We start from the raw sequence: 25,582 nt of genomic DNA on the forward strand, positions 1-25,582 counted from the left end.
ACCGCATTTACTCCCAGATGCCACAAACGTGGCTCGCTTATGATCGGACCCAGAACCACATTTCCTCTGAAGGCCACTTTGAAATCCTATAACTGTGTCTGATCATTGCACTCTTAACCCTTTTATGAATTGTCTTTCATTTGTTTTGTTTTTTTAGTATTATGTGTTAATGCCTATGTAAAGCACTTTGAATTGCCTTTGTGTTTTAAAAAGTGCAGTTTGTGCTCAGGGTAACAACTCGCTACATCCCAATGACTTTAAACATGACATGTTATCATTTTGTCTCCATGGCAGTGAAACAGTTCCTCTGAAGGTCACATTTATTACATATGATTCCACTGGATATTTAATTTGCAAACTTTCCTGAATCTTGATATTATAAATGGTTTAGCATTATTAGGAGAAACAGCGACACATAGCCATCATGTGTGCAGGCCTCTGGTTAAACCTGTCCTCCTTAACACTGTTCCCACCACTCCTTAGTTTCTCCTTCCAACAGCTGTACTTATGACTAAGCCTTTGTCTCTCCCTCATGGCCAGTAGAGGTTTTGTGTTGCTGTTGGGCTCACCTCCACTGTCCTGTCCTTCAGGTGTTCTTCAAGCGAGACGGTGAGCTGATTGATGTGGTGCCAACTGCCCAGTTTTCCTCCTCAGTGGAAGACAAAAGAAAGGGCCCAAGGCTGGAAAAGGGCTGGAGCTCCCAGGCTCTCACAAGTAGAGACCTAGATGACACCAAAGTCCAGAAGTCCCTATCCCTTCTGGAACTAGAAGGGAAGCTGGCTCGGCTTGGCCAGGACGGCCTTCGGGGCTCAGACAAGGGCCAAGAGCAGGAATCTGAATCAGACCCCGAGATAACCACTGAGGCGATCCCTGAGACGGTGGTTAGCCGGGAGTTTCCCCGCTGGGTCCAGAGCAGCGACCCGCTCTATCACTTCCAGCACCAGCAGCAGGCGGCGGGGGACGGCACCATGGAGGTGAGGGCCATGCTGACCTGGAGCCTCAACCCCCAGCTGGACAACGAGGCTCTGTTCAGCTGTGAGGTGCACCACCCCGCTCTGTCCATGCCCATGCAGGCTGAGGTCACACTGTGTGAGTCCTGCACCCACACACACCGCCTGACATCAACCGCTTACACAGCCAGCTGTTAAAGCACTAAAAGGGACCCATGATATCAAGTATCTAACAATCATTTTACTGAAATTTTTAAAATGTATTCATGTGAGTCAGGGCAGACCTGGTCCTCATGCTCACCTACCGAGTTGACGTACTTTGGTTTCTTTTAGAAAAATGTTCATATGGCGGCATGATGACCTTAAACACTCACTGCAGCACAGTGCTTTAAGGCAGGACTGATGCGTTTTCCCATCATGCCTTGCTGTATCAGTGCAGCTCTATCTACCTGTGGAGCCAAATCTGGGCCAAAAGTTTTGATCATTCAAAAAATAAAATGTATTTGTAAGTTCGAGTTTTTTATCCTGATATTTGAAAAATACAAAGATATATTAAAACAAAACAATATTATCTTAAATGTTTTTTTCAGATTGAATATTATTCTGATTCAGTTTAGAATTTTTTTTCACATTTCACATTTAATTATATTTTGATATAGAGGCATTCTACTTTCGAGATGCAGATTTTATATTTTCAGATTCAGATTACTATTTTTTCGGTTACAAATGTTTTTTCTGTTTTTCAGAATGTTTTCCACTTTCAAATCGTGTTTTTTTTTGGTTTAGGAATTTTGTTTTTGCCCTGATGTTGCTTGGAGGCGGGCTTTAGTTTAGTGGGGCTTGGAATAATGAGTGACAGGCCTTATGTAGTCATGTTACCTTCAGGAATAGCAGGTACTCCGAGAAATGTTGCTAAAGACGTTTTAAACACAATGCTCCTGAAGGAGGCAGTAAAACAAAACTGACGCCAGTGACAGGGTTCTGTTGAGCAAGCTATGTCAGGAACTATCCCAGGAAAGAGTTCTAGAGGAGTAGCGCAGTGGTCGAAAGGGGTAATCACAGATAAAGTAGTTATAGAACACATATGCAGAGTGTACTGTAATGCCAGACGCACCCCAGGCAGTCCAGACACAGTTGATGCCGCTTCAAGAGAAATGATGAGATGAATACCCAGAGCGGCAGCTAAAGCTTCACTTTTTGGAGAACAAATCCAGAGCTGCGGAGAGCGAACCTGGGTTATGAATCCATGAACTCAAAGTGAAGAGAGAACAATGAACAGTAAGTGGGTCAGGCTAAGCCTCAAGCACAGTTATTATGGCTTCACTGGATTATACCAAATTTACATGACAGGGGGGAAACAAATCTCCTCTCAGCACGGGGGTACATCACTATAATGGGGGTAAACACATTTTATTGTAGATAACCTGTACAATTCATAATTACCTGTATTCCCACGAATGAAATGTGAGCGATGTCTCACTGATCATCATCATGCTGTTCTACTTTTCCACCAGCTGCTCCTAGAGGACCCAAGCTTTTCATGAGCCCCAGTAGGGCCAGGGTGGGGGACACCGTGCGGATTACCGTCCAGGGCTTCAGGCTTGGACCTCTTGCAGTGAGTTTTCTAGACAGGGAGGGTTTAAACAGGGAACACTCTATCAAGTTCATAAAAAGTCTCGGATAAGAGATAGGGGTTGAGGAGAAATATCCTTTTTTGCTTGTTCCTAACCTAGGTGTAAGGCAAGTTCCTAAGCTGCCGCCATGATGAGGCTACCATTGGTCGTTGTTCACCTCTAACAAATTAAAGCCAGTCCTAAATATTGTCCCGGCAAAAAAACCCAAAAAAACTAGTAAAGAAAAAGAAAAAGTCATGGTGTGTCCCTGTGCATGGCAATGAGGTAAAGTGTACATTTTCATCAATTCAACTTAAATTAAACACCAATAACAACAAATCTACGGTGTGTAACTCACTCTTGGATTTCTCATCTAGTGTTAATGTCAATGTGTTAATGCCAAACCTTCTTTGGGAGTAACGTACGAGAAACATAGGATGGCCATAGGTATTTTAAGGTCAGACGGGAAAAGGAATGAAAGCATATTGCATTTGGTGGAGGGACAGAAAAATTAAGGGACCTGAGGGACAGGAATGTAGCAGGGAAGGAAGGAGAGGATCAGAAAAGAAGAAAGAGTCTTAAACATAACCAAACATACTTATGGCACTAGAACTAAAGGTGTGTGTGTGTGTGTGTGTGTGTGCTTGCGTGCGTGCGTGTGTGTGTGTGCACACGCCCACAGAGTGAGGTTTTCCCTGAGCCCATGTACACCTGGACCCGGGTAGGGGGGCTCCTGCTGGATGGCAGGGAGTATCATGCAGGCAGAGAGCTGGTCCTGGACCGAGTCCCTGCTGAGCTCAACGGCTCCATGTTCCGCTGCACAGCCCAGAATCCTCTAGGCTCCACAGACACACACACCCGCCTTATCGTGTTTGGTGAGTGAGTGAGGTGCTGCGTTCAAATCCTTTGTCTTAGTCCGCTGAGCCCCCACTATAATGGTTTTGTTATTGGCTGTATTTTACAGAAAACCCCAGACTGAAGAAAGAAAGAGGACATGTTGTCGGTAGGTCTCTCAGCTAGCTGTGGTCACAGCCCATGACGTTTTTGAAGAATCACATTAAAACATAACTGACTTGCTGAAGGAAATTGTGCATCATGTATAAATGATGCACAATAAAACGATTAAACCATCCATTTTAAAATATGATTTTATCATTGCAGAATCTCCGCTGGGAGGGGCTCTCTCTCTCACTCATCATAACCCCAGCAGTCAGTCAATGAAAAATATGTTTTGATTTGTCAAATCCTCATAAGGAAACAGCAGCAGACAAAAGTTACCAAAATCCCTTTGTTCATAAATGATTTGCAATCGTATATATTAATGTTATTATTATAGTTATGACATGTACAGACTGTAGTGGTGTGTTGTGAGTCACGCTGTGTGTGTCTGCAGCCGCTGGGCTGCGTCTCCGCTCCATGTCCTTCTCCCTGGTGCTGCTGCTGGGCCCCACCTGCAGGCTGACATGACCCGAGGCTTCAGCTTCTCAACACCCCCACTTGCACCCACCTGCACCCCCCTGAGGCTCTACAGAGACCCGCAGTTCTGAACATTAAAGGTGCCGTGGGACTGAAGACAGATCCTGCAGCCCCACCCACAGAGCAGAAGTCCGCCGGGAACACCGGACCAGGTTCTCCAGAAGGACTGTTGGGGGTTTCTGGTTCTGTGTCTGCTCCCCTCCCACAGTGGAATCTCTAAAGACCACATCAAATACCACTGACAATGCTTCTGTAACATTCTAGACAAGTGATTTTATTCTGTGTTTGTGTGGCATCTCTCCCCCCGCCATTCAGTCATTTGCTTCCAAAGCAGTCATTTGCTTCCAAATGACTGAATGACCCTGTCTGGGGGACACGCTCTCTAATGACCCAGGAGACACTCATGTCCCTAGACCAGACATGCATCAATTTTAGTGGTATAAACTATATATTTGATATATATATATATGTTAATATTTCTCTTCTCAACACTTCAACTACTGTTGACAGGTTTCAGAGAAAGAAAATAGATCCGCAGTGTTTCTAAGAGAGACTGCAGAGGATGTGAGTCCTCTAAACCCATGTGAAGAGATTGTTATGTAATATATCCTGTGGAATAAAACTGAAACCTCCATTGAGCTGTCAGTGAAGTATCTGTCCGGACTCATAATGTTCTGAACCGTTCATCTGTCAGCTGTAGCAATCCGGCCCGCCCCCAGCAGAGGATTTGTCCAGCAGACCAACTGCGTCTGTTCAAACAACGCTTCAAAACATCAAAAATAATTTTACCCGAGGAGGATCACGTGACCAACAACCGTGATGGACGCTGAAGACTAGAGCTCCTCACGAACCTCCACTTTTTGCTAAATTATCAGGTCTTTTTATTACATCAGCGGTTGAAAGTGTTTTAACTACCACCACAGTCAGTAAAAAATGCAACGATCAGCGAAGAAAGCGGCATCTATATCGTCTAAATTAGCAGCAGCGAAAGAAAGATCAGCGAACACGGCTAACGACAACGCGGAGCTAAACATGGAAGCCATCATTGCTCAAGTCCTGCAGCAGCAACAGGGTATGCTCGAATCGGTTGTCCAAAATGCAGTGAAAGGAGCATTACAAGAAATTAACACCTCTTTGCAATATATCAGAACTGAACTCGAGAGACAAGACTCCACTGTGCAGGATCTTAAGCAACAAGTTGATGACACTAAGAGAAAAAATAGGGAGATCAACACATCTGTCAAAGCCTGTGTTAGCGGCCAGAAAGAACTTGAGCAGAAGCTAGCTGAGTTGGAAGACCGGTCTCGTCGCAATAATATTCGCATCACAGGGCTCGAGGAGGGTCGAGAGGCAAACGATCCCATCGGATTCCTGCAACAACAGCTACCCGCGTGGATACCCACTCTACAAAACAGACCCATCATTGAACTGGAGAGGGCACATCGAATTTATGCGAAAGGAAAGGGGAGAAACTCGGGGTCTCGCACCATGATTTTCAAATGCCTGAGATACCAAGATCGACAAACAATTCTCAACGGGGCAAGAGAGGCACAGAAAACCGGGCCAATTAAGGACAATACAACGGCAACGATCCGCTTTAAAGCAGACTACAGTGCGTACACCATGCAGAGACGTCAACAGTTTGTGAGGGTACAAAGTAAGCTATGCGAAAGGGATCGCAAACTTCCTCATCTATCCTGCCACATTAAAAGTGACCCATAAAAGACAACAGCTATTATTCGAGACGGCCAAAGAAGCTGAAGACTTCTGTGTAGACTTGGGCGAGGAGGACTACGCAAGAGACACAGACACGCAGGAGCAACCGTGCCCGGATCATCTGCCGAGTGTGAGCAGACGCCCGGAGGGAGAGACTACCTCATCGGAGATGCTGCAAGAAGATCCGTAGGCCTACGAAACTCGACCAGACTCACCTAATGTGGAATGAGAACTGAACGATTGTGGTGTGGTGTAGTGATTGGAGAGGATATGTAAGTACAGACGCAATAGTAACGTTCCGAGCTGAATGGACAAAATGACAAGTAAACGGTGATCATCAGGCTATGCTTTAATATGGCCTGCAGACTTTATTCACTTCAGTTACTCCCCGTAGAGGGCTTAACACTGTTCTGTAAATGTTAGATCTAGGCTACTTTTGCAACTTAAATAGCCTAAAATGTTACCTACTGTAACTGCTTGTTTAATATGTGGAAACCACAAGACCTGTGTATAAATTTTTTTCTTCTTTCTGTTACGTGGTGGAGGGGGGGGGTGGGGGGTGGGCTGGGAATAGCGTTAACTGCGTTTGATGTGGCCATGTATCTTATTCTTGTATGGGGGGTGTTGCGGTCTCGGGGGGAAAGGGGGATTTTATATTTTATGTTTTTGTCACACCTTGCTTATTTTTCTAGCTATACAGTCTGGTATTAAAATCCTTTTAGTAGAAAAGTCAGATAGAGTACATGTCAATCTACAGCACCATTTAGAAAATGGCTGAACTTTCTGTTATGTCAGTTAATATTAGAGGTCTCAATAGCCCAGTCAAACGTCACAAGTTTTTGGATCTTCTAAAAAGAAAGCGTAAAGACATAGCGCTCATACAAGAAACACACCTGCGCCAGAAAGATGTGAATCGTCTACAAAATAAATATTACAAAGTAGTGGCTTCATCTAGTGATAATACTAAGACCAAGGGCTCCACTATACTTATATCAAGGAAATGCGGCCTTACCATAGATAAATGTAGCAAAGACACCACTGGAAGAATATCTTATATATGTTCCACCATAGGTGATAGGAAAATTGCTTTTGTGTCTGTATATGCACCAGCCATATTTGATGACACTTTTTTCCCAAGATTAACTAATGAGTTGCTTGCGCTCTCAGTTAGTGAATATTCTTTAATTATAGGAGGAGATATGAATGCAGTGCTGGATTTAAAACAAGACAGATCAGGTGTTACCTACACGAAAGCTCAACAACAGGTGTCAGAGATGTTTAAAACATCATTGGACAGTCTGCACTTGACAGACATTTGGAGACTTCATAACCCAACTAGCAAAGACTACACATTCTTCTCCACGCGTCACCTAACACATTCTCGCATTGACTACATGCTATGCTCTAATTCAAATATGGGAACGAGATTTAAACATTGAAAACGACATGATTGACTGGGAAGCAGTGTGGGATAACATTTTTCATTGCTCTAAAAACCCAAACCACCAACAGATTCACTTTAACATCTGTCATAGGACATACTGGACTCCTCAGAAAAGGTACATTACAAAAGTCATTCCAAGTCCCCACTGCACTTTCTGTAAACCAGAACAAAATGGGACCTTTCTACACATGGTCTGGGAGTGTGAAGAAGTACAGGAATTTTGGCACAAAAGACTATAGGTGATTTAATAGCCCGTCCAATTCCGGTTGACCCCATTGTCTGGTTATTGAATGATGATTCCAAACTTCAACTGTTTGAAAAACAGAGAAAAATCTGGCTTGCAGGATCAACAGCAGCCAAGAAAATGATAGTGCAGAGATGGTAGCCACCACACTCACTTTCTATGCAGAAGTGGATGGCTTATTTCTTGGACATTGTCCTACTTGAGCTTTCTACAGCAAGGATAAACAAGGCAAAACGGAGAACTATTGACCTATGGAAAGACGCAGCTAAGCAGATCTCTGATATGTTGAACTCTATTGAAAAAGAACCAGATAATATTTCTGTAGAGGATGATTAGACAAGGTGTGATTTTACCTTTTAATTTTTAGTTTTATTTTGTTTTGTTTTATTCTCATTTTGTGTGGGTTTTTTTTTTCTCTCAGCAGACCGCGGGGTGGGGGGAGGGTGGTTGGGAGGGGGAGGGGGGCGGGGAAACCTTGTTATGACAAAAGACAAAAAGACATCAATATAATCTACCTGTACAGGAAGATCTTGTATGTAAGTGTTGAACTGATGTCAATAAAAAATTGATCACAAAAAAAAAAAATGTTTTACCCTAGACGTGAACTCTCGCCGTTTAACCACACAGTTTTAAAGCCAAAGGAAAGTACTGGTACTAAAAGGAACTACAAGAACCTAATGAATACATTGGTACCAAACACGTGCTGCTAGCTTCTAGGGAAAAACCTCCGAAGCACATTTTTGGCGAGGGAAGAGCTGACATGGCTCTACCCACAAGGGGGCCTTGAACTCTGACCTCCAGATTTCTGACTGAACTGTAATAGGTTCTATGTTTACCCAGCAGTCTCTGGTCTGAAGACAGGCTCAATTTATGACAATCACATGCAGTTTGGGACAGAAAACCTTTCGTTTTTTTGCATGCTGTACAAACGTGTTGTTTTCCTGCTCTTAAAAGGTGTGTGGTATCAAAATGTAGAACTGTAGAGACCGGTGCTGCCCCTCCCAGTTTGCACGGCGAGTACAGAGCAGTTGCGTGGCACTTGCTTTGTATGAAGCTGCACAAATCTTCTTATGATCAGAAATCAAGTTATGCGGGGGGGGGGGGGGCAAAATGCCCCTTTTGGTGTCTTTTATACATAAATATGTGTCCCTGGTGTGTAAAGAGAGTTGCAGAGTCAGAAAATACAACCCTCTCTCTTTTCCTCCTTACCCTCATCTCTAAAAACGGGGGTACAAACAAGCTGATCCAGAGTTGTTTTCCATCCATCCATCCATCCATCTTCTCCCGCTTTTCCGTCAGGGTCGCGGAGGTAACAGCTCCAGCAGAGAGCCCCAAACTTTCCTTTCCCTGGCCACATCAACCAGCTCTGACTGGGGGACTTCCAAGGCTCTCCCAGGCCAGCGAAGAGATATAATCCCTCCACCTGGTCCTAGGTCTACCCCTCGGTCTCTTCCCAGCTGGACGTGCCTGGAACACCTCCCTAGGGAGGCGCCCAGGTGGCATCCTCACTTGGTGCCCGAACCACCTCAACTGGCTCCTTTCAACGCAAAGGAGCAGCGGTTCTACTCCGAGTCCCACCCGGATGACTGAACTTCTCACCTTATCCCTAAGGGAGATGCCAGCCACCCTGCGGAGAAATCCCATTCCGGCCGCTTGTATCCGTGATCTCGTTCTTTCGGTCATGACCCATCCTTCATGACCATAGGTGAGGGTAGGAACGAAGATGGCCCGGTAGACAGAGAGCTTTGCCTTCTGGTTTAGCTCTCTTTTCGTCACAACGGTGCGGTAAAGCGACTGCAGTACCCCATCCTTACTGTACACAGCTTTGATGGTTTTCCTTATGACGTAATAAGGAAAATGTGGGCTGACTTTACATAGAGAGCCTAAGTCCCACCCTTTCCGATGGACCACCATAGGATCTTATTTCAGAAAAAATATGTATTTTAGTCAATGGCGAGAGAGCAATAATTGTTTGATCCCGTTTGAATTGTGCCATCAATTACACATATGATGTTTTCAATCTTAAGAAATAATTTCCAAGTCTAAAAAGTTAGTTTATTGTAAAACTGTTGAAATATAAGACTATTAAAATAGGCAACTAGAAATACTAAAAATCCAAGAGTAAGTGATGTCATAACTGATGTCATAATTTTTCACTCCACTAAATATAAGAGGTATCAAGATAACTTTAACAAGATGTCTGTGCGCTTTGTACCAAGTTGTAGGCATATCAGCAATGGGTCTTGCTTGTTCTTTCGCTTTTGGTGGTGGTGACGTGTATTGTGAGACCAGAGATGTAGTTCATAGAGCGGTTTCACACAAAAAATAAGTGTTACTTCACAGTTTCACAATAAAACTTTTTTTTTTCTAGACTCGCAAAATTATCTTTTAAATTGACAGACATTTTTCACATCATATGTGTAATTCATGGCACAATTCAAAACATTATTTGTCTCTCGCCATTGCCTACCATACCAGACTTAGGCTTTACATTGAACTCCTGGCAACGTCCCGCCTTCGTGACAAGTCCCAACCTATCGTCCCCCATATACAGCTGCAATCCCCTCTGTTCTGGTAGTAATATGGTCTGTGTTTACTTTAGCAAGCATGCTAACACTCAGAGCTAATGCTGTACTGGAGATAGGGTGACCAGGTAGGGTGGCCAGACGTCCGGCTATAGGCCGGACAGTCCGGCTTTTCAATGCCCTGTCCGGCGTCCGGCGCAGCATCAAGCCGGACGCGTATTTGTCCTCCTTCTAAGGATGGTATGCACCTAAGGAGGACAAATACGCGTCCGCCCTAACTGGAGAGACTGTGTGTAATATAAAGGTCCTGTTCTTGTGGTAAACCGAGAGAAACGTTTGAGCTCCATACTGTTTCAGAAATAATGCTGGATGTGGTTTGGAACATAATATGGCGTTTAATCACGGCGGCGTTTAGCTGAGTTTCTCGCAGAGAAGAGATCATGATGCTCCAAAGGGGGGTGGCCAGCAGCAGCTAGTTCATTTAAAGCTACAGTCACAGAATCAGCACTTCAGGAACAGGGCTGAAATAGAGGGGGATGATGAGCAAAACACTTAGCATAATAGGAGATCTTAAGTTAGATATTTCTGGAGAAGTGAGAGGTATCGTGGAGCCTTCAGGTCCTGAGCTGAGCACTGATGCTCTAATTGTTTGGATTGGTTCATTTCTTTGAATTGTGATTAGACAGGGGTGTGGGTTAGGCAGGGGCAGGAGGCAGAGTAAGAAGTGATGTCACACATTGGGGGTTGTTGGCTGACTTCATGTCAGATAAGCAAATTTGTTAAGCCTCAATCTTAGCTTGATTTTAGAGGCCATGTTTTATTATGAAGCAGAGCCTGAACACAGTGCACGCTGCAGTCTAGAAATGAAGGGCCACACAGTGCTGCTGTCAGGGGGGCTTTATTTGAAGTGTGTCCACATGAAGGTTATTGTAAAGAGCACATATCCACTCCTCTAACACATAACTCAGGAATATCTCTCCTGACACCAAGCTAAACCCAAACACCAACACTCAGGAAGGGTGCTCCGCCCTGTGGAGCAGGACTCTGCAGATGGAAGCATCTCGTTAAAAAAGGGTTCAAATAAAACATGTCCGACCTGGAGGTGTGTGATTGTAAAAGGCAGAGACGGAGACAGGCAGCTTCAGTGTGTGAGGCAGGGGGGGGCTGCAGGTCCCCTCCCTCCCTGTGTCAGTGCTATTACCCCCCTTCCGCCAAGTAATTTTCACTAATACACAAAATAGAGGGAAAGGCAGTTTGTTTTATATTTCACATCGGCTTGTTCTGTTGTTCTCCACACTTCATAATCAATACAGTATGTACACTGGTGTTTGGGATTGGTATGCAGCTATATTTACATTTCTGTCTATACACAAACATATAGAACATATAAACATGGAGCCAGTGTTTCTTCATCAAACTCACAGTGCCTCGCATATGATGAGATTTCAATTGCCAGACATCAGGTCATGTGACTGAGCCACGGGTCCGACTGTTCCCTTTAAAATACTCAGGCCTACAAATATCAATAAAAGCCCTGACCGTCTCAGGTTTTAAGAAAAGTGACCAATCCTTGTAAAACAGTGATTAGGACTCCAGCAGTAAGCAGTCCTCGTTCTCGCTGGCAGGAAGCATCAGCTGCTGCTCGTAGTACAGACTCTTGGCATAGTTGATTTCCTGAGAGATTTTGATGGCCAGACTCTCACTTTTCACATGGACCTGGGGAGAGGACCGATACAGGGTTACTGTTAACACATTGAAAATAAAGAGATTGAGGTGTGAATGAAGGTGAAATCATATAACTGGTATCATAAGCACCTATCAGGAGCTCATATAGAAAAGAAAGCTCAGTCATTCTGGGAATATTACTCTTTCCCGCTTAAGCAGTCCAAAGTGCTGGAGGAGCTTTTATGTTGTCAGCCCCAGGGTTCTGAAGACCTGCCCCAGCCAGCTGTCTCCAGTTCTTCAACACCTGTTCAACCTGAGCCTGCGAGACCATCCCGGTGCTGTGGAAGAGGTCCTGTGTTGTTCCTGTCCCTAAAAAGACGACTCCGTCTGGGCTCAATGACTATTTGCCAGTAGCTCTCACATCTCATGTGATGAAGGTGCTGGAGAGAATGGTCTTGTCCAATCTCAGACCGCAGGTGAGATCATTTCTAGATCCTCTGCAATTTGCCTACCAGCCTCACCTGGGGGTGGACGATGCCATTATCTACCTGCTGCAGCGTGCTCACTCATACCTGGATGGCTCAGGATGCACTGTGAGAATCACCTTCTTTGATTTCTCAAAGAGGAAAGGGGGAGGAGGAGTACAGAGCGCTGGTGGAGGATTTTGTTGCGTTGACTGGAAGAAATCATCTGCTTTTGAATGTGGTCAAGACCAGAGAGATGGTCATTGACTTCAGGAAGAAGAGGATGTCTCCACAGCTCTGTGCATTCTGCGAGAGGATGTGGCTGTGGTGGAGGATTACAAGTACTTGGAAGTGCACCTAGACAACGTACTGAACTGGAGGGCCAACACTGACGATGTGTACAAGAAGGGGAGCAGCCGACTATATTTCCTGAGGAGGCTAAGATCCTTCAACGTGTGCAGCAAGATGTTGGAGTTCTTCTACCAGTCTGTTGTTGCCAGTGAACTGTTCTTTGCTGCAGTTTGCTGGGGGGACAGCATCAGACTGAATAAACAGGATAGTAATAATAATAATAATAATAATAATAATAATTTCAATTTGTGTAGCGCCTTTCTAGGTACCCAAGGCCGCTTTCCATGTAGTGAGGACAGACAGAAAACAAATACACAAACAAAAAAGTAGGGCAAATAAAAGAATAGAAAAAATAAAAATAAAAATAAAAAACAAAATAATGGCAGTTGTGGTAGAAGAACGGGGGACTAAGTTGAGTTAGTTGTCAAAGGCTATGGTGAAGAGGTGAGGATTTGAAGATATCCAGGATTTAAGAAAGCTGGCTCTGTCATCGGCATCAAACTGGACCCTTTTGAGGCTGTGATGGAGAGGAGGACTCTCAACAGACTGCTGTCCATCATGGATAACCCCCCCACCCTCTCCACCTGCAGCTGGACATACAGCGGAGCTCCTTCACTAGACTGCTCCAGCTCTGCTGTCACAAGGACAGGTACAGCAGAACATTCCTGCCTACGGCCATAACTCTGTCCAACAGCTCCCCTCTGACCCTCTGCTCTGTAGCCTCTCTCTGTTAGCTGAACCTCACTACTCCATCCTGTACATTTTACATTTGTATTCGATCTAATATGGCATCACGTTCAACTTGTATATTTTCAACTCTTTCTCTCACCATGGGTTTCTGGTGGGAGGGTCCCGGCATGGCCACCCCACTGCTGGTGCTCTCTGCCTTCTTGGTGAGCTGCACATACACCTTCCCATGATCCTTAGAGACAAGGCAGTGGTACAGGTCGTCGTACTTCACCTCCAGGAAGATGGCCTCTCGGTCCACGTACTCCCCCGGCCGCAGGAAGTACACCACCTTAGAGGAGATGAGGACGCAGTAGCTGTCGATGGGCTCTACAGCTATGAAGCTGGGGGGGGGCAGTAAACAGTCAGTGTGATGAACAGCAGGTCAGTAGGGTTCAGACACACACAGTGACAGGAGACTCACAACTCAGAGTGGATGTTGTCCGTCAGGCGGAACAGCTGCTCTTGCCCCTCTGCCTGAGTGGCCGAGTGTCGGGGGAGCAGACCCTGGGGGCCCTTACAGCAGCGCGGCTTCCTGACCCGCTGCACCCCCAGCCTGCAACACAACACACACAGCTAATCAACACAGCATCACATCAGCAGGATTTGCACTGACTATTAGAACTTTACAGTAATCAAAGGTAACTTCAAAATAACCCTGAGTACCCTGAGCAGTAACTCAGAGCGATGCATGCAGTCTGTAAGTTCAGATCGCTGTCATGTCGCACACTCCTTCATGTTGACGTGTTGATCCCCTGTGCTTTGATGAATGAAGCAGACTATATCCAATATTATATTTCCTAAAACTCTAAATACCACATTACATTGATGATCCCTCAAATGTAATTCAAGGCAGCATTATGTAATAATATATGATTTTAAGGGGTGAACATATATTAATTATTCTAGAATAATGCATCCAAGCATCACAGTAATTAGTCAGATCTACTAATCTGATCATGATGTATTCAGTCAGCTGTTCTTCCTACAGTGTTTTCATCCTGTGTTAACTCGTTCATATTTGTTTGATTTATAGTTTATGACACTCCACATGTTTTTTAATGTGTCCCATGCTGCTAACTCCGCCATTTTCATATGAGCGTATTTCCACCATCTATGCTGCAGCTGTGCATGTGAGAAGAAAGCCTGGGGCGCTCTGTGGTACTGCTGCAGATTATACTGGTAGTAGACTCAGCCCACCTGTGGTTACTGAGACTAGCCATGTCCCGGACCGTCTGAGCCGTCTCTGAGGCAAAGTCCAGAGCCCCAGCCACCGGTTTGGTCACTGTGCCGACCAGACCTTTGCCCAGGCCCGAGAAGAAGCCGCCCACTCCGCCCTCAGTCTTCACGCCCTCCACCGTGGAGGTGATGATGCTCGTCATGCCTCCAATGATACCTGGGGAGGGAGACATGTCAAAGAGTTGTCACAGACCAGGGAGCAAGCTCCTCCTGCACCATCAGCGGTGCTGAGAGGACGCACTGTCCCGTCTACTGCTCTAACATACTATCCATTTCTTCTGTGGGATAAGGAGAAATAACAGCAATACATTATACAAGAGGTGAAGACACTTCCCATGATTCATTTGGTCAGTTTCCCATTGACACCATCATGGATGCCCACATGCAGCAGCAGGAGGGAATAGCCATGAGGGCTTCTGTGTCTGTCTTATTCTGTAGCTTAGTGAGATTGTTGTAGAGTAATCAGTTTATTCCACATTGCCATTATATGGTGTAATATTGAAATAATCTAATGATATATGTCCTTTCTTCTTCTATTATATTGTATGTTTCTGTCTGTCTGTCTGTCTGTCTGTCTATCTGCTGCTGGGTACTGAGAGAAAGGAACTCCATTACATGCCTAACAACGCTTTACAATGTTTGACAGCTTATTAAGACATACACAAAGTCCTCGCTCACAACACATTTAATGCCTTGTTAAAATCCACCCTCACAGCCAGCTCTGCATTCTCTGATTCTTTTGAGCTTTGAGTGTTCAGGGGGCCCACGGAATAATTCTTAAGCCCAGAGTTGTGTGCAGACACAGAGTGACGGTGTACCATGTGCCAGTCCGTGGATCCCTGCCACCAGGTGCTCCCCGCTGGTGGCCCCGTGGTACCGGATGTACTCTCGCTCACTCTGGTGCCGGTTGTCCATGGTCTTTCCCAGCCCGTCTGATAACGTCCCTGCAAACTGACACACAGGAAACAGGACGTGCTCCCTATGCATCATAATAATAACAATAATCATAATAATAACAATAATACTACTACTACATTCATTTAAGAGGCACCTAAGGACCCTTTACAATTCTTAAAAATAGTCTGAAGAAAGATGAGATCTTTTACAACTTTCACATGATTTAGATTTGTAGATTCATGAGCTGACTCCACAGGAACACCTGTACTGCTACAGCTGAGGAGGAGCCGGGTACCTTGGCAGCAGAATTGGACACTCCGTGGGTCACATTGCGTATGAGCCCCCCTACGTTGCCGTACTTGATGAGCTCAGACATGCCCTCCGTCACGTCGTTCAGGAGCCCCATGGGGTTCCCCAGGAAGTCAACGGAGCCCAGGATCTGAGCGGCCTGGCTCATCAGCTCCTGCACAGGAAAAAGTGATACAAAGATTAAAGGCTTTATCATCATGTGCACAGTAGCTTCAGGGTAGGGATGGCAACCGGAAAAGTCTGAGGCTCCTCCAACAATGCAGCATACAAATATAAAACACATCAAACGCCCCGTCTCTGACAACCCCCGTCATATGGAACTTAGCCTTCAGTTTGCAGACTGTACTAGTAGGGCTCCCGCCAAATAATGCTGCAACTTGGTTCCGCAGAAAACCTGCTCAAAGTTCCCCTATTACATGATCTATCCAGATCAGTCAAACGTGGTATGCTGATCCTTGGAGCAGACACCAACTGACCCCTGTAGCAGGGCCCATGCTCTGGGTACTAGAGGCTCAGAACAAGAGTCAGTAGCAACAGCAATAAGAAGCTGTGTGGCATCGGCAGATGAGATTTGGCACATTATCTCACATCAGCTGGTCCTCCCAGAAATGCATGTTCCTCACAAATGTGGCCCCATTTAAAAGAGAAATAAACAGGTGGTGTAAGATTTATTGCCAAGAAGCTTTGTTACCATAAAGAAGTAACCTACCAAACACAAATGTCCTTACTTTTTGTGCTAAGTGTATCCGTCCTTGTGATGTTGCAAATGGAGCAGACTTGATCGGACCATTACAGTTTTGTCCTATCATCTTATTGAATGTAGCAGAGGAGCTCAGCCTACACGTCACACACAGGTGGAGCTGTGCATGTAGCAGCTGATAGAAATGATCTTCACTTTACTTTTCAAACATGGAGAATGGCTGGCCAACAAAGTCTTACAATGGATTGGATTGAGTTTATGCTAAGCAGTTAAGTGAAACCCTGGTAAAGATTAGAACCCAGCGTACCTCTCTGAAGTGTTTGAGGATGTCATTGATGATGATCTCCTGGGTTTCATAGGGGTGCACTCTGGTGAAGGGGTACATGTTGATGACAGCATCCTCAAAGCGGACCAGAGGGAAGCCCAGGGTGCCTTTCAGAGCCTACAGAGAACACACAGCCTTATTCAAAGATGTGAGGAGCAGTGAAGCACAGTTACAGAGGGACATCAAACTTATTATAGCACTTTAGAGACATGCCAAGACTATGGGCCCTCTACCTGCAGGCTTTAGTAAGTTCATTAAACACTGGGGGACACTGCTGCTGACTGCTCTGCATGTTTGGGTGCATGTGTGTTTTTGGGATCATTATTTTGTGTAAAGGTGAGTCTTGCTGCTGATCTCATGTTCGGAGAGTGTATTACCTCTCCTCCTCTCAGGGCAGCTGGACCCTTTAGTCATCCTGAAGTCCACATACATAATATATCTTTCATGACAATTATTCCTATAATGTGCCTTTAAAGGTCAGTAGATATCTGGACACACTGATGGGGAACTACATCTGACTGATGGCTTTTATGTTCATTGATATGAAGTTCTCCTGTACTCACAATGCATTATGACCAGTGTTGCCACTGTAACCTTGAAAAAGTAATCTGATTACTCCTTTCAAAAGTAACTTAGTTACTTTACTGATTACTTGATTTTAAAAGTAACTAAGTTAGATTACAAGTTACTTTATTAGTTACTTTCAGCAGCTGCCGACAACATGTGTTTAAGGGCAGTATTTCCTCTACATCATGAAGAAGATGAAGAAGATGAAGAAGATTCAACTTTATTGTCATTGCACAGAGTACAAGTACTAGGCATCTCTGCATTTGACCCTGTCTGTAGGTAACCAGTGTCTTGCTCAGGGACACCACGGTGGCACTTGGTCTTTCGGGGACTTGAACTGGTGACCTTCCAGTTCCCAGGCCAAGCCCCTATGGACTTTGCCACCACCGCCCTGGTCTCTGCATTTGACCCATCCTAGTGTTAGGAGCAGTGGGCTGCCATTATGTACGGCGCCCGGGGAGCAGTGTAGGTAACCAGTGTCTTGCTCAGGGACACCACGGTGGCACTAGGTCTTTCGGGGACTTGAACTGGTGACCTTCCAGTTCCCAGGCCAACCCCCTATGGACTTCGCCACCACCGCCCTCATACTGCCTGACCAACTTCTTCATCTCTCCCCCACTTACTGGTTTTGCACCGAGGTCCAGCTTTTGTTGTTTGGGTGGTGGGGGACCTCCTGCTTTAGTCGCAGCTCTCTGCTTCGCTCCACCTGGTGGGACCTGCTCTGTAAGTCTGACTGTGCCATGCTGCGACTCTAAATGTTTCTTCAGATTTGACGTAGTGTTTTTGAAGCTAGATAGAACTTTTTCTCCGGCACAGAGAGTACAACGAACCTTAATATTATCATCTTTAGCTGACACAAACTCAAAATAGTGACTGTATTTCCAGCTAGAAAACGCGCATCTCTCTCCTCCCTCCATTGTTGGTAACGTTTGTGTCGCTGCGTGGTATTACACGTGAGTTGTCCTCCTGCTGAAAACGTGACTTAATTGTCGCATAGATGTCACTCCCTGAGACGCAAGAACAAAGCAAAACATATATCTTTTCACTCAGGAAAATGACACAAATAGTAACGCACGGTGACTTGGATAAGTAACTTTAATCTGATTACTGGTTAGGAAAGAGTAACACGTTTGATTACTTGTTACTGAAAAAAGTGGTCAGGTTAGATTAACGCGTTACTGACATCACTGATTATGACCACTAACACTTCAACAGTAATGTGAGTGTGTTGGGTTACCTTGAGGTCGGGGGGCAGCTTGTGAGAGGTGAACACACTCAGTTTGACCTGGGGCAGGCTGATCTTCAGGTTCTCAAAGTAGTAGCGCTTGGGAGGTCCCGTTTCCTCGCTGGGCTTCTCATAGATGTGTTCATCCAATTTCTCCAGCTCTGCATTCATCACAGCAACAGAACATCATTACAACCAAAGGACTGCTACTAACAGCATGAAAGACATCTTAAGAACATCAACTAGTGACCCACCAGCCTCAGTCTGTCCATATCCAAAGAAGCTGAGCAGCTTGAGCAGCAGCTTCTCCTCGATGATGACGGTGAAGCGGCGGGCGGTCACCATGAGGTGCTGTGAACACATCACGCTCACATCATCAGTCCCCTGATTCTATCGACTGCTCACTGCACACTACACATGTCAGGAGACCAGCGACCACCTGCTGAGGATCTGAGACTAGTCTAACTTCCTGAGTGTGGCCCTCACCTTGAACAGGTCCGTGAGCATGAGGCTGCTGGGAACTTTCACAGAGTTGACCTGCAGGGCGGGGCCGCTGTCGCTCACACTGCTGTCGCTGCAGCTAGGCGTCACACACAGCATCACAGGCTGCGTGCTGCCCAGCAGCTGGTTGTCCACCTGCAGAGCACAACACACACGCTGCTCACACAACACTCGCCACAGGCTGAGAGGCATCCAATCGTTGCTCTATTAAATAAAGATTCCTCCTGTTGACTTACATTTCATAGTCGTTGTTTTTAAAGAGTTTTGCTTTATCTAAAGTATGGTCTAGGAAGAGCAAAGCAACACTGTGACAGATACACTCCTCACATTTTAATTGAAGATAACGTGTTTAGCCCTATCAGCAGGAGGTGTGTGTGTGTTTGTACATCTGTGTTTTTTCCATGGTGGAGCCTTATTATTATATTGTGCTGTGAGATGCTGAGGAACCAAGAGGACTTCTGTTCACATCAGTTTCAGGACTGGCTGCTCCTGTAAATGTGGGGGGGGGGGCTCACCTGGATGTTCTGGATGCTGAGCTCCAGCACCTCGTTCGCCGCAGTGCGAGTGAAGTGGACATCTATCCCTGACAGTGTGGTGAACACCAACTCCTCTGGGACCTTGTTGACCAGAGACACCCCCACACCCTCCTCCAGGTTCACCAACACCTGAGAATAAAGCATCATTAGAGGGGGGGGGGCTCCGTAAGAACCTGAGACCTCACACAGTCTGTGATCAGAGAGGTAGAGAGGATGTCAGCACAAACGGTCTCAGTGTTACCTCCAGCTCATGCTCAGGCTCCTTCTTCTTCACCTCCTCCTTCCCCCGGTCCTGCTCTGTGCTGGGGGAGCTGCGGATCATTCTCCTCTGGTTAAAATCACTGATCTACAAACAGACACACAAATGGAAGTGAAGCGGTCCACGCCAATGGAAATAAACAGTAGATGTTACCAGAGCATTTCAGCAGAGGAAAATTTGAGATAAAAACTGTGATATATGGAAGCAGGGGTAAGCAACACATTGTTCTACATTCAGTTACCAGCATTGTGCTAATTAGTGTTGAACATGACACAGCAGTCATTGACAGCAACAAAGAAAACGGATGTTTCAGTGGAGTGAAGCTCAGTAATCAGCTAGTTAGTGATCAACACATTCCTCCTCTCCTCATACTTCAGTGTGACAGCTGAGGGCAGACATTCAGCAGCTTGTTGCCTCACAGACACAGAGAGAAATAAAGAGCTGTCAGTCATGGGGTTGTAAATAATAATAATAATAATAATAATATGTTTATTTATAATAGCACCTTTCACAGAAATAGTGCTATAAGTATATGTGAATTGATTATTTTCCTTTGGGTTGCACATGACTCCGTCCTGTTTCAGTCATTAAGAGCAGAACAGGGACAATGACATCAGGAACATTCAGAGAAGTCATGTGACTGTTCTTTCTGCAATGTTCCTGAATTCCTTTGTATTTTATTACAATCTCCGTCCCATTTACTGGAGTATAAACTTGTGAGAAAATACACAACTTACTCATGTCTTCTATAGCTTTTCACAGTACATCATACGGACCTGTGACTCTAAGACTTTACAGAACAACTACACCTTCAAATGAGGGTTCAGATTTTTCAATAAGGGCCTCTCCTCTAGGATCTCTTCATTCATCAGTCATCTGAACGGAGTGCCTAGCATTTTAATACTCAGCACAAGAGTGGAGGAGAGAGGCCAGCTAGATGAATTCATGAATATATTGTGATTGACCTAGGGATAAGCCAAAAATAAAACCTCTTAAGGGGCAGCTCTGCATCAATGCATTGAAAGACCATTCCTCCATGAATCCAGAGGAGGACCGTTTGGCTCTGACCTGTAGGACGCGTGTGGGTCCGTCCGGCAGCACCTGGACTGACAGCACACCAGAACCCGGCCTCATCTTCTGGTTGATGAACTGTTGCTCAGGGCCAGGAGCCTGCAGGCTTGAGTCTGGTCCAAGCACCACCTCTGCTCCATCATACAAACCTGACAGCCCACCCTTCACCTGAAGAACAAATCCAACATCAGCTAAAGTCACAGACACCAGTCCCAAGACTCTGATCCTCGCAGCGCTGACAGGAGAGCAGAGAGTTTCAGGGACTTTTCAGGGATTTATGCCTTGGGCAAACAATGCCTTTCTTTATTTCAACTCTTTCCCTTACTGGGAACTAAGAATTTATTAAAAGTATCATCACAGCACAGTGAAGGTACTAGGGCTGTGCATCTTCACTGGTCTCACGATTCAATCACGATTATCCTATCAACGACTCGATTCGATATCACGATGCATCCGCTTTTCTATATTACTGCACATGGCTTCTTTTTCTTCAATGAATACAAGCAGTCAGATAAATACGAACTATTTTGAAAGTGCTTTAGAAATCAATAACATAAATGTCTTGACATTAAATTATTAACCAAAATAAATAAATTGTATAGGTCTAGCCTCCCTAAGTGTGAAATTGTTCTATCCTCAAAAAACAAACTAATACTTCTACAGTTCAGCTGCAGCTTCAACTGTGTTCAACTCAAAAGGATATGAATGTCCTTAATGTGGCATCACAAACATTACTTTAGTCTGAATACAGCGGACAGCAGGAGTATTTACAACAGCATACTGAAACAAAAACACACTTATATTCTCTGTCTTACTGTTTCATAAATCCCATGCATTTATGAGATTAAGTTAGACTCATCGTATCTCAATCAGAGATCAACATTTGCTTAAGTGAATGATAAGGTTTTTTTTTAGATCAAGCACTTTTTAAGTATTTATAATTTGAATTCAGCAATATTTTAATAGCCTGAAAGCCAATACTTAAAAAAAAACCCTGTCATGTGTTACTATGGTTACTATCAACATGTCACTCAGTATTTTCAGGGGGGGGGGACTAAGAGGAGACCATAATCGCGGAAGTTTTCCTCCTGCCTTCACAAACTTTACGGAAGTATTTATCGTCTGAAGATCACGAGAAAACGTTCGTACTCTGCAATCCAAGAGTTGGTTAAATCCACCAAAAACCTGCCATGACAGTAACGCGATAACTCCATGTGTGTCTCTGAGTCGCAGCGACACAGACTGATTCAGAGCGGGTCATTCTGCCTGTTGATTCTGGGACTGTGTTGCTTTTGTTGGTGGGTAAAGCAGACTGCTCCGTGTTTGGTGTTGCTGTGCCGCTGTCACTTCTGTTCCTTGATGTCTGTGTCAGCGTAACCGAGTGACAGACTTTAAGCGTGCGTACTTCCCTGTTTAATTCATAAAATCCATAATGTGCCCACTGCCCAGAGGTCCGCTTGGGAATGGACCTTGAGGTTTATGTGCCTTGTTATAATGTATTGATATAATTGTTCAATAAAGTGTATAAAAAGCATTATGGTGCGGGGAAAAATCAAGAAGCGACGTAACTACGCTATAGTCGCTGCATGGATGCAGAATCATTCACGTCCGCATTGCGATGCATTGTAGAAACGATTAACTTCAACACCCCTAGAAGGTACATGTTAGAACTTCATGGATCAATGACTTAGAGAAGTTACATACCTCAGTATTTTGTTACATGTTCACATCAGAATAAATGTAGCACTGAGCTCAATTATTTGGGGGGACTGTGCAGCCTGCATTGCATTGTGGGAAAGTGTGCCCCTGGTGTTTTTTTCCCGTGAATCAAAGCTTGGCTCAGTCTGCACGTCCCAATCGGAAACAGTATTAATAATAATATACACAGTATATTTGTAATGTGTGTGTATTTGTACTTTGTGTATAAAACAGAGTGGAACACTGAATTTCCCCATAAGGAGATTATAAAGGTTAATCTTCTTCTTTTTCCATTTTAATGCATCAAAATTGCAAATCAAAGACACAGACAGCCTGGTGTTCCTACCTGCACCACCAGCCGAGGCAGGCCGCAGGTCAGCATGCCGGAGCTGAAGTACCAGGTCTGGGTGGTGCTGCGGCGCGAGTCTGGCCTCCTCAGCATCAGCGGCTCGAAACTGGGAGAGACAGACAGGATGGGAGTGTTCAGTGATACACACCGTCAATGAGAGACACCTCTGCTGATCCCACACACACTACACACCTGTTGTCACTAACAGCTGCGAGCCCTGCGATGTCCAGCACCAGAGAAGAGTCCAGGGGGCGGGGCTGTGCAGGCTTGCTCTGCGGGGGGGACGAGCCCTCATGGCACAGCATGCCGGTCCCCGTCATCCTCCACAGCTGGGAACGCTTCCCCGGCTCCTGCACAGCCATCACAGCACAGTCATTGTTGTTAAAGTCACTACTTTGTGTTACTTTCTTCAGGGGCTGCAACCTGGGAGGAACTCCATTACCGGGTTCCTATCACCAATGCTTACCCACAGCTGCACAATGACAGCAAACTGTGTGTGTGTTTGGCACAGAGGCATGCAGAGAGAAAAAATGTAAGCCTAATCAACCTGGGCTAACACCATTAATTCCTTCATAATAATGCTAAATATAAAAAATGAATGCGTGTTAAATCAGGAGGAGAGCTAGTACATTTCAAATGTAGTCTTGTAAATTGTAGTTTTGGCAAGAAATTAAGAGGAGTTTATTACCTGTTTAACTTCCAAACACTAGTTCTATACTGCTTATAATATTTGTTTTAATCAAAGCAAATATAATACAAAATAATATCATTGATTTCCAAATCATTTGGATTTATGTTTGTATGCAAAAAAACATTATAGTTGCCCATATCTCATATATTTTAAAGAATATCATTTAAAACTGGAGGAAACTGCAGCTGTCATATGCAGAAACTTGTGTTCAAATGTCCAATAACCGTTTGCCCTCTGTTTAGTTTACAATCATATGATGCAAATATTATGTTTCATTTTCACTATGGATGAACTAAAATAACTCCTCAGGGTGTGCTTCTGTTTGATAAAACATTCTTACACAGGGTTCCAACAGATCCTTAATGTTGGGGACATATTTTCCTATCAGCCCATAACTTTGACCCAGTTTCTCTGTTTCTCCTGCCCTCTCAGAGCTCAGGCCTGAGACCTTGGGCCGCTCTCAGTGTTCTGTCTCCTTCCTCCTGCCTGTTGGCGTCAGCTGATAGAGGTTATAGTGCTCTGCCTGTTTTATCTTGTTATGCAGAATGTTGATTATTCTCTCAGAACCAGTGTTATACATGAGACCGGGGTGAGAGAACCTCAAAAATGGTCGGGGAACCGCTGGGATCACCTGGTGGCTGCAGCACATCTTGTCAATTCTCTGGCTCTAACTTCATAATAAACCTTCAGTGTTTCCATCAAGTTCCAGCTCTCCCCTGTTCTCATTGTGTTTTGACTCCAGAAGTTTCCATTACCCTTATAAGTCTTTAAGGGCTCTTAATTGGTATTACAATATGAAAACAATCTCTCAAAAGTCTTGGAAAAATCATCTACCAAATTCTCACATCAGCGTCATGTGGATCCAGAAATCGATATTTAAAATTCTTCTTAAATTTCATCCGGGCATTTAAAAAGTCCTACATCTCATTTGTCTTAAGGTCCCTGTGTACAGCATTTAGTCTGTCACTGAACTTATTTTCTATGTGTCATATAACAAAAGCCACCTTGCCCCCGCCTGTTCAGCACCTTGTCCCCTCAGGCCCCCAGCACCATGAAGGCCAACCAGCAGTCTGTGAGTAAAGGATTCCTTGGTCTCTGCCTTGTTGATTTGCACTTGGATTTTCTGTATTAGTTCCCCTCTAAAGTTTCACCACATGTCTTTAAACAGTGCATGCCCTTTCTCACCTCACCCTCACCCTCCCCCTACCCTGTTCAGTGTGGGTCACCTGGAATGAAGATAGTACCTTCTTTTTCAGGATGACCCTTTGAGTCTTAGTGTCCACGTCGAGAACCAGTTCAGCACAGCTCACCAGACGCTTTTTCCCAACAGGCCTCTTCTCCACTCTCCTGCAACAACAAGAGGAAGCTTTACCGTTTGAACACAGAGGAACATAAGATATATGGTGCTGTGACTGGTCAGGTCGTACGGGGAGAAGGTGTGTGTGGCAGCGATGTAGATGAAGTTCTCGTAGTAAAGCTTGTTGTACTCTCTGAAGAAGTTCATGTCTGCAGTGACCTCTGAGGACCCCGCCCCCTTCACAGTCAGAGTGAGGTAGGGGGGCAGGGTGGGCTCATCACAGGCGTAGTCCAGCACGCAGCCCGCCTTCACCTCAGTGTGCAGGCGGACATCAGCCACACCATGCTGCCAGCACTGGATCGGCACCTGATGGGGGGAACAACAGAATCTGTTCAACATTCTCATTAAGAGGGATTAGACCCGATTAACAAGATGTTTCACTCCTGGAATCACATGCCTCTAACACTCTATTTATCTGATGGCCTACTGACTAGTGCGCATGTAAAGTTGCATACACACCATGTTTATCATGTTTTAATTTGTTTGGGAGCAGAGACACGGAGGAGACAAACAAAACACTCAAGCGTTTGATGCTGCTGAACCTGGAGGCACCTTGTTTTTACTAAATGATGAAACATTAACAAACGGGTCTTTAAAAGGTCAGGAGTAGAGCTCATAGCGTTAGCAGTCGGCTAGCAGCAGGTTGCTGAAGGGCTAAACAACAAGCTAACAGCTAACACTAAC

At 45.0% G+C, this 25,582-nt stretch overlaps 2 protein-coding genes across 3 annotated transcripts in view; one reads left to right on the plus strand and one right to left on the minus strand.

Moving 5' to 3' along the window:
* LOC134868419 (immunoglobulin superfamily member 21-like) overlaps positions 1–4,624 on the plus strand; it is a 34,407-nt gene extending 29,783 nt beyond the window's left edge. For both annotated transcript variants that reach the window (XM_063889541.1, XM_063889548.1), the window contains exons 6-10: positions 591–1,089; positions 2,465–2,565; positions 3,246–3,438; positions 3,528–3,566; positions 3,957–4,624. In XM_063889541.1, the coding sequence (XP_063745611.1) occupies positions 591–1,089; positions 2,465–2,565; positions 3,246–3,438; positions 3,528–3,566; positions 3,957–4,030 (906 nt within the window). In that variant the 3' untranslated portion in view covers positions 4,031–4,624. The remainder of the gene's footprint in view (positions 1–590; positions 1,090–2,464; positions 2,566–3,245; positions 3,439–3,527; positions 3,567–3,956) is intronic.
* Positions 4,625–10,850: 6,226 nt separating this feature from the next.
* The window catches only part of vps13d (vacuolar protein sorting 13 homolog D), an 86,435-nt gene continuing 71,703 nt past the window's right edge, over positions 10,851–25,582 (minus strand). The window contains 17 exon segments of the mRNA XM_063882796.1: positions 10,851–11,684; positions 13,278–13,518; positions 13,599–13,730; positions 14,375–14,570; positions 15,232–15,364; positions 15,606–15,773; positions 16,627–16,761; positions 18,449–18,597; positions 18,691–18,787; positions 18,923–19,072; positions 19,453–19,602; positions 19,715–19,819; positions 20,801–20,971; positions 22,848–22,956; positions 23,043–23,200; positions 24,786–24,888; positions 24,969–25,204. Coding sequence (XP_063738866.1) covers positions 11,553–11,684; positions 13,278–13,518; positions 13,599–13,730; positions 14,375–14,570; positions 15,232–15,364; positions 15,606–15,773; positions 16,627–16,761; positions 18,449–18,597; positions 18,691–18,787; positions 18,923–19,072; positions 19,453–19,602; positions 19,715–19,819; positions 20,801–20,971; positions 22,848–22,956; positions 23,043–23,200; positions 24,786–24,888; positions 24,969–25,204 — 2,565 coding nt within the window. The 3' untranslated portion in view covers positions 10,851–11,552.

This window comes from Eleginops maclovinus, chromosome 1 (genome assembly GCF_036324505.1).
Source record: "Eleginops maclovinus isolate JMC-PN-2008 ecotype Puerto Natales chromosome 1, JC_Emac_rtc_rv5, whole genome shotgun sequence".
Taxonomy (NCBI): domain Eukaryota; kingdom Metazoa; phylum Chordata; class Actinopteri; order Perciformes; family Eleginopidae; genus Eleginops; species Eleginops maclovinus.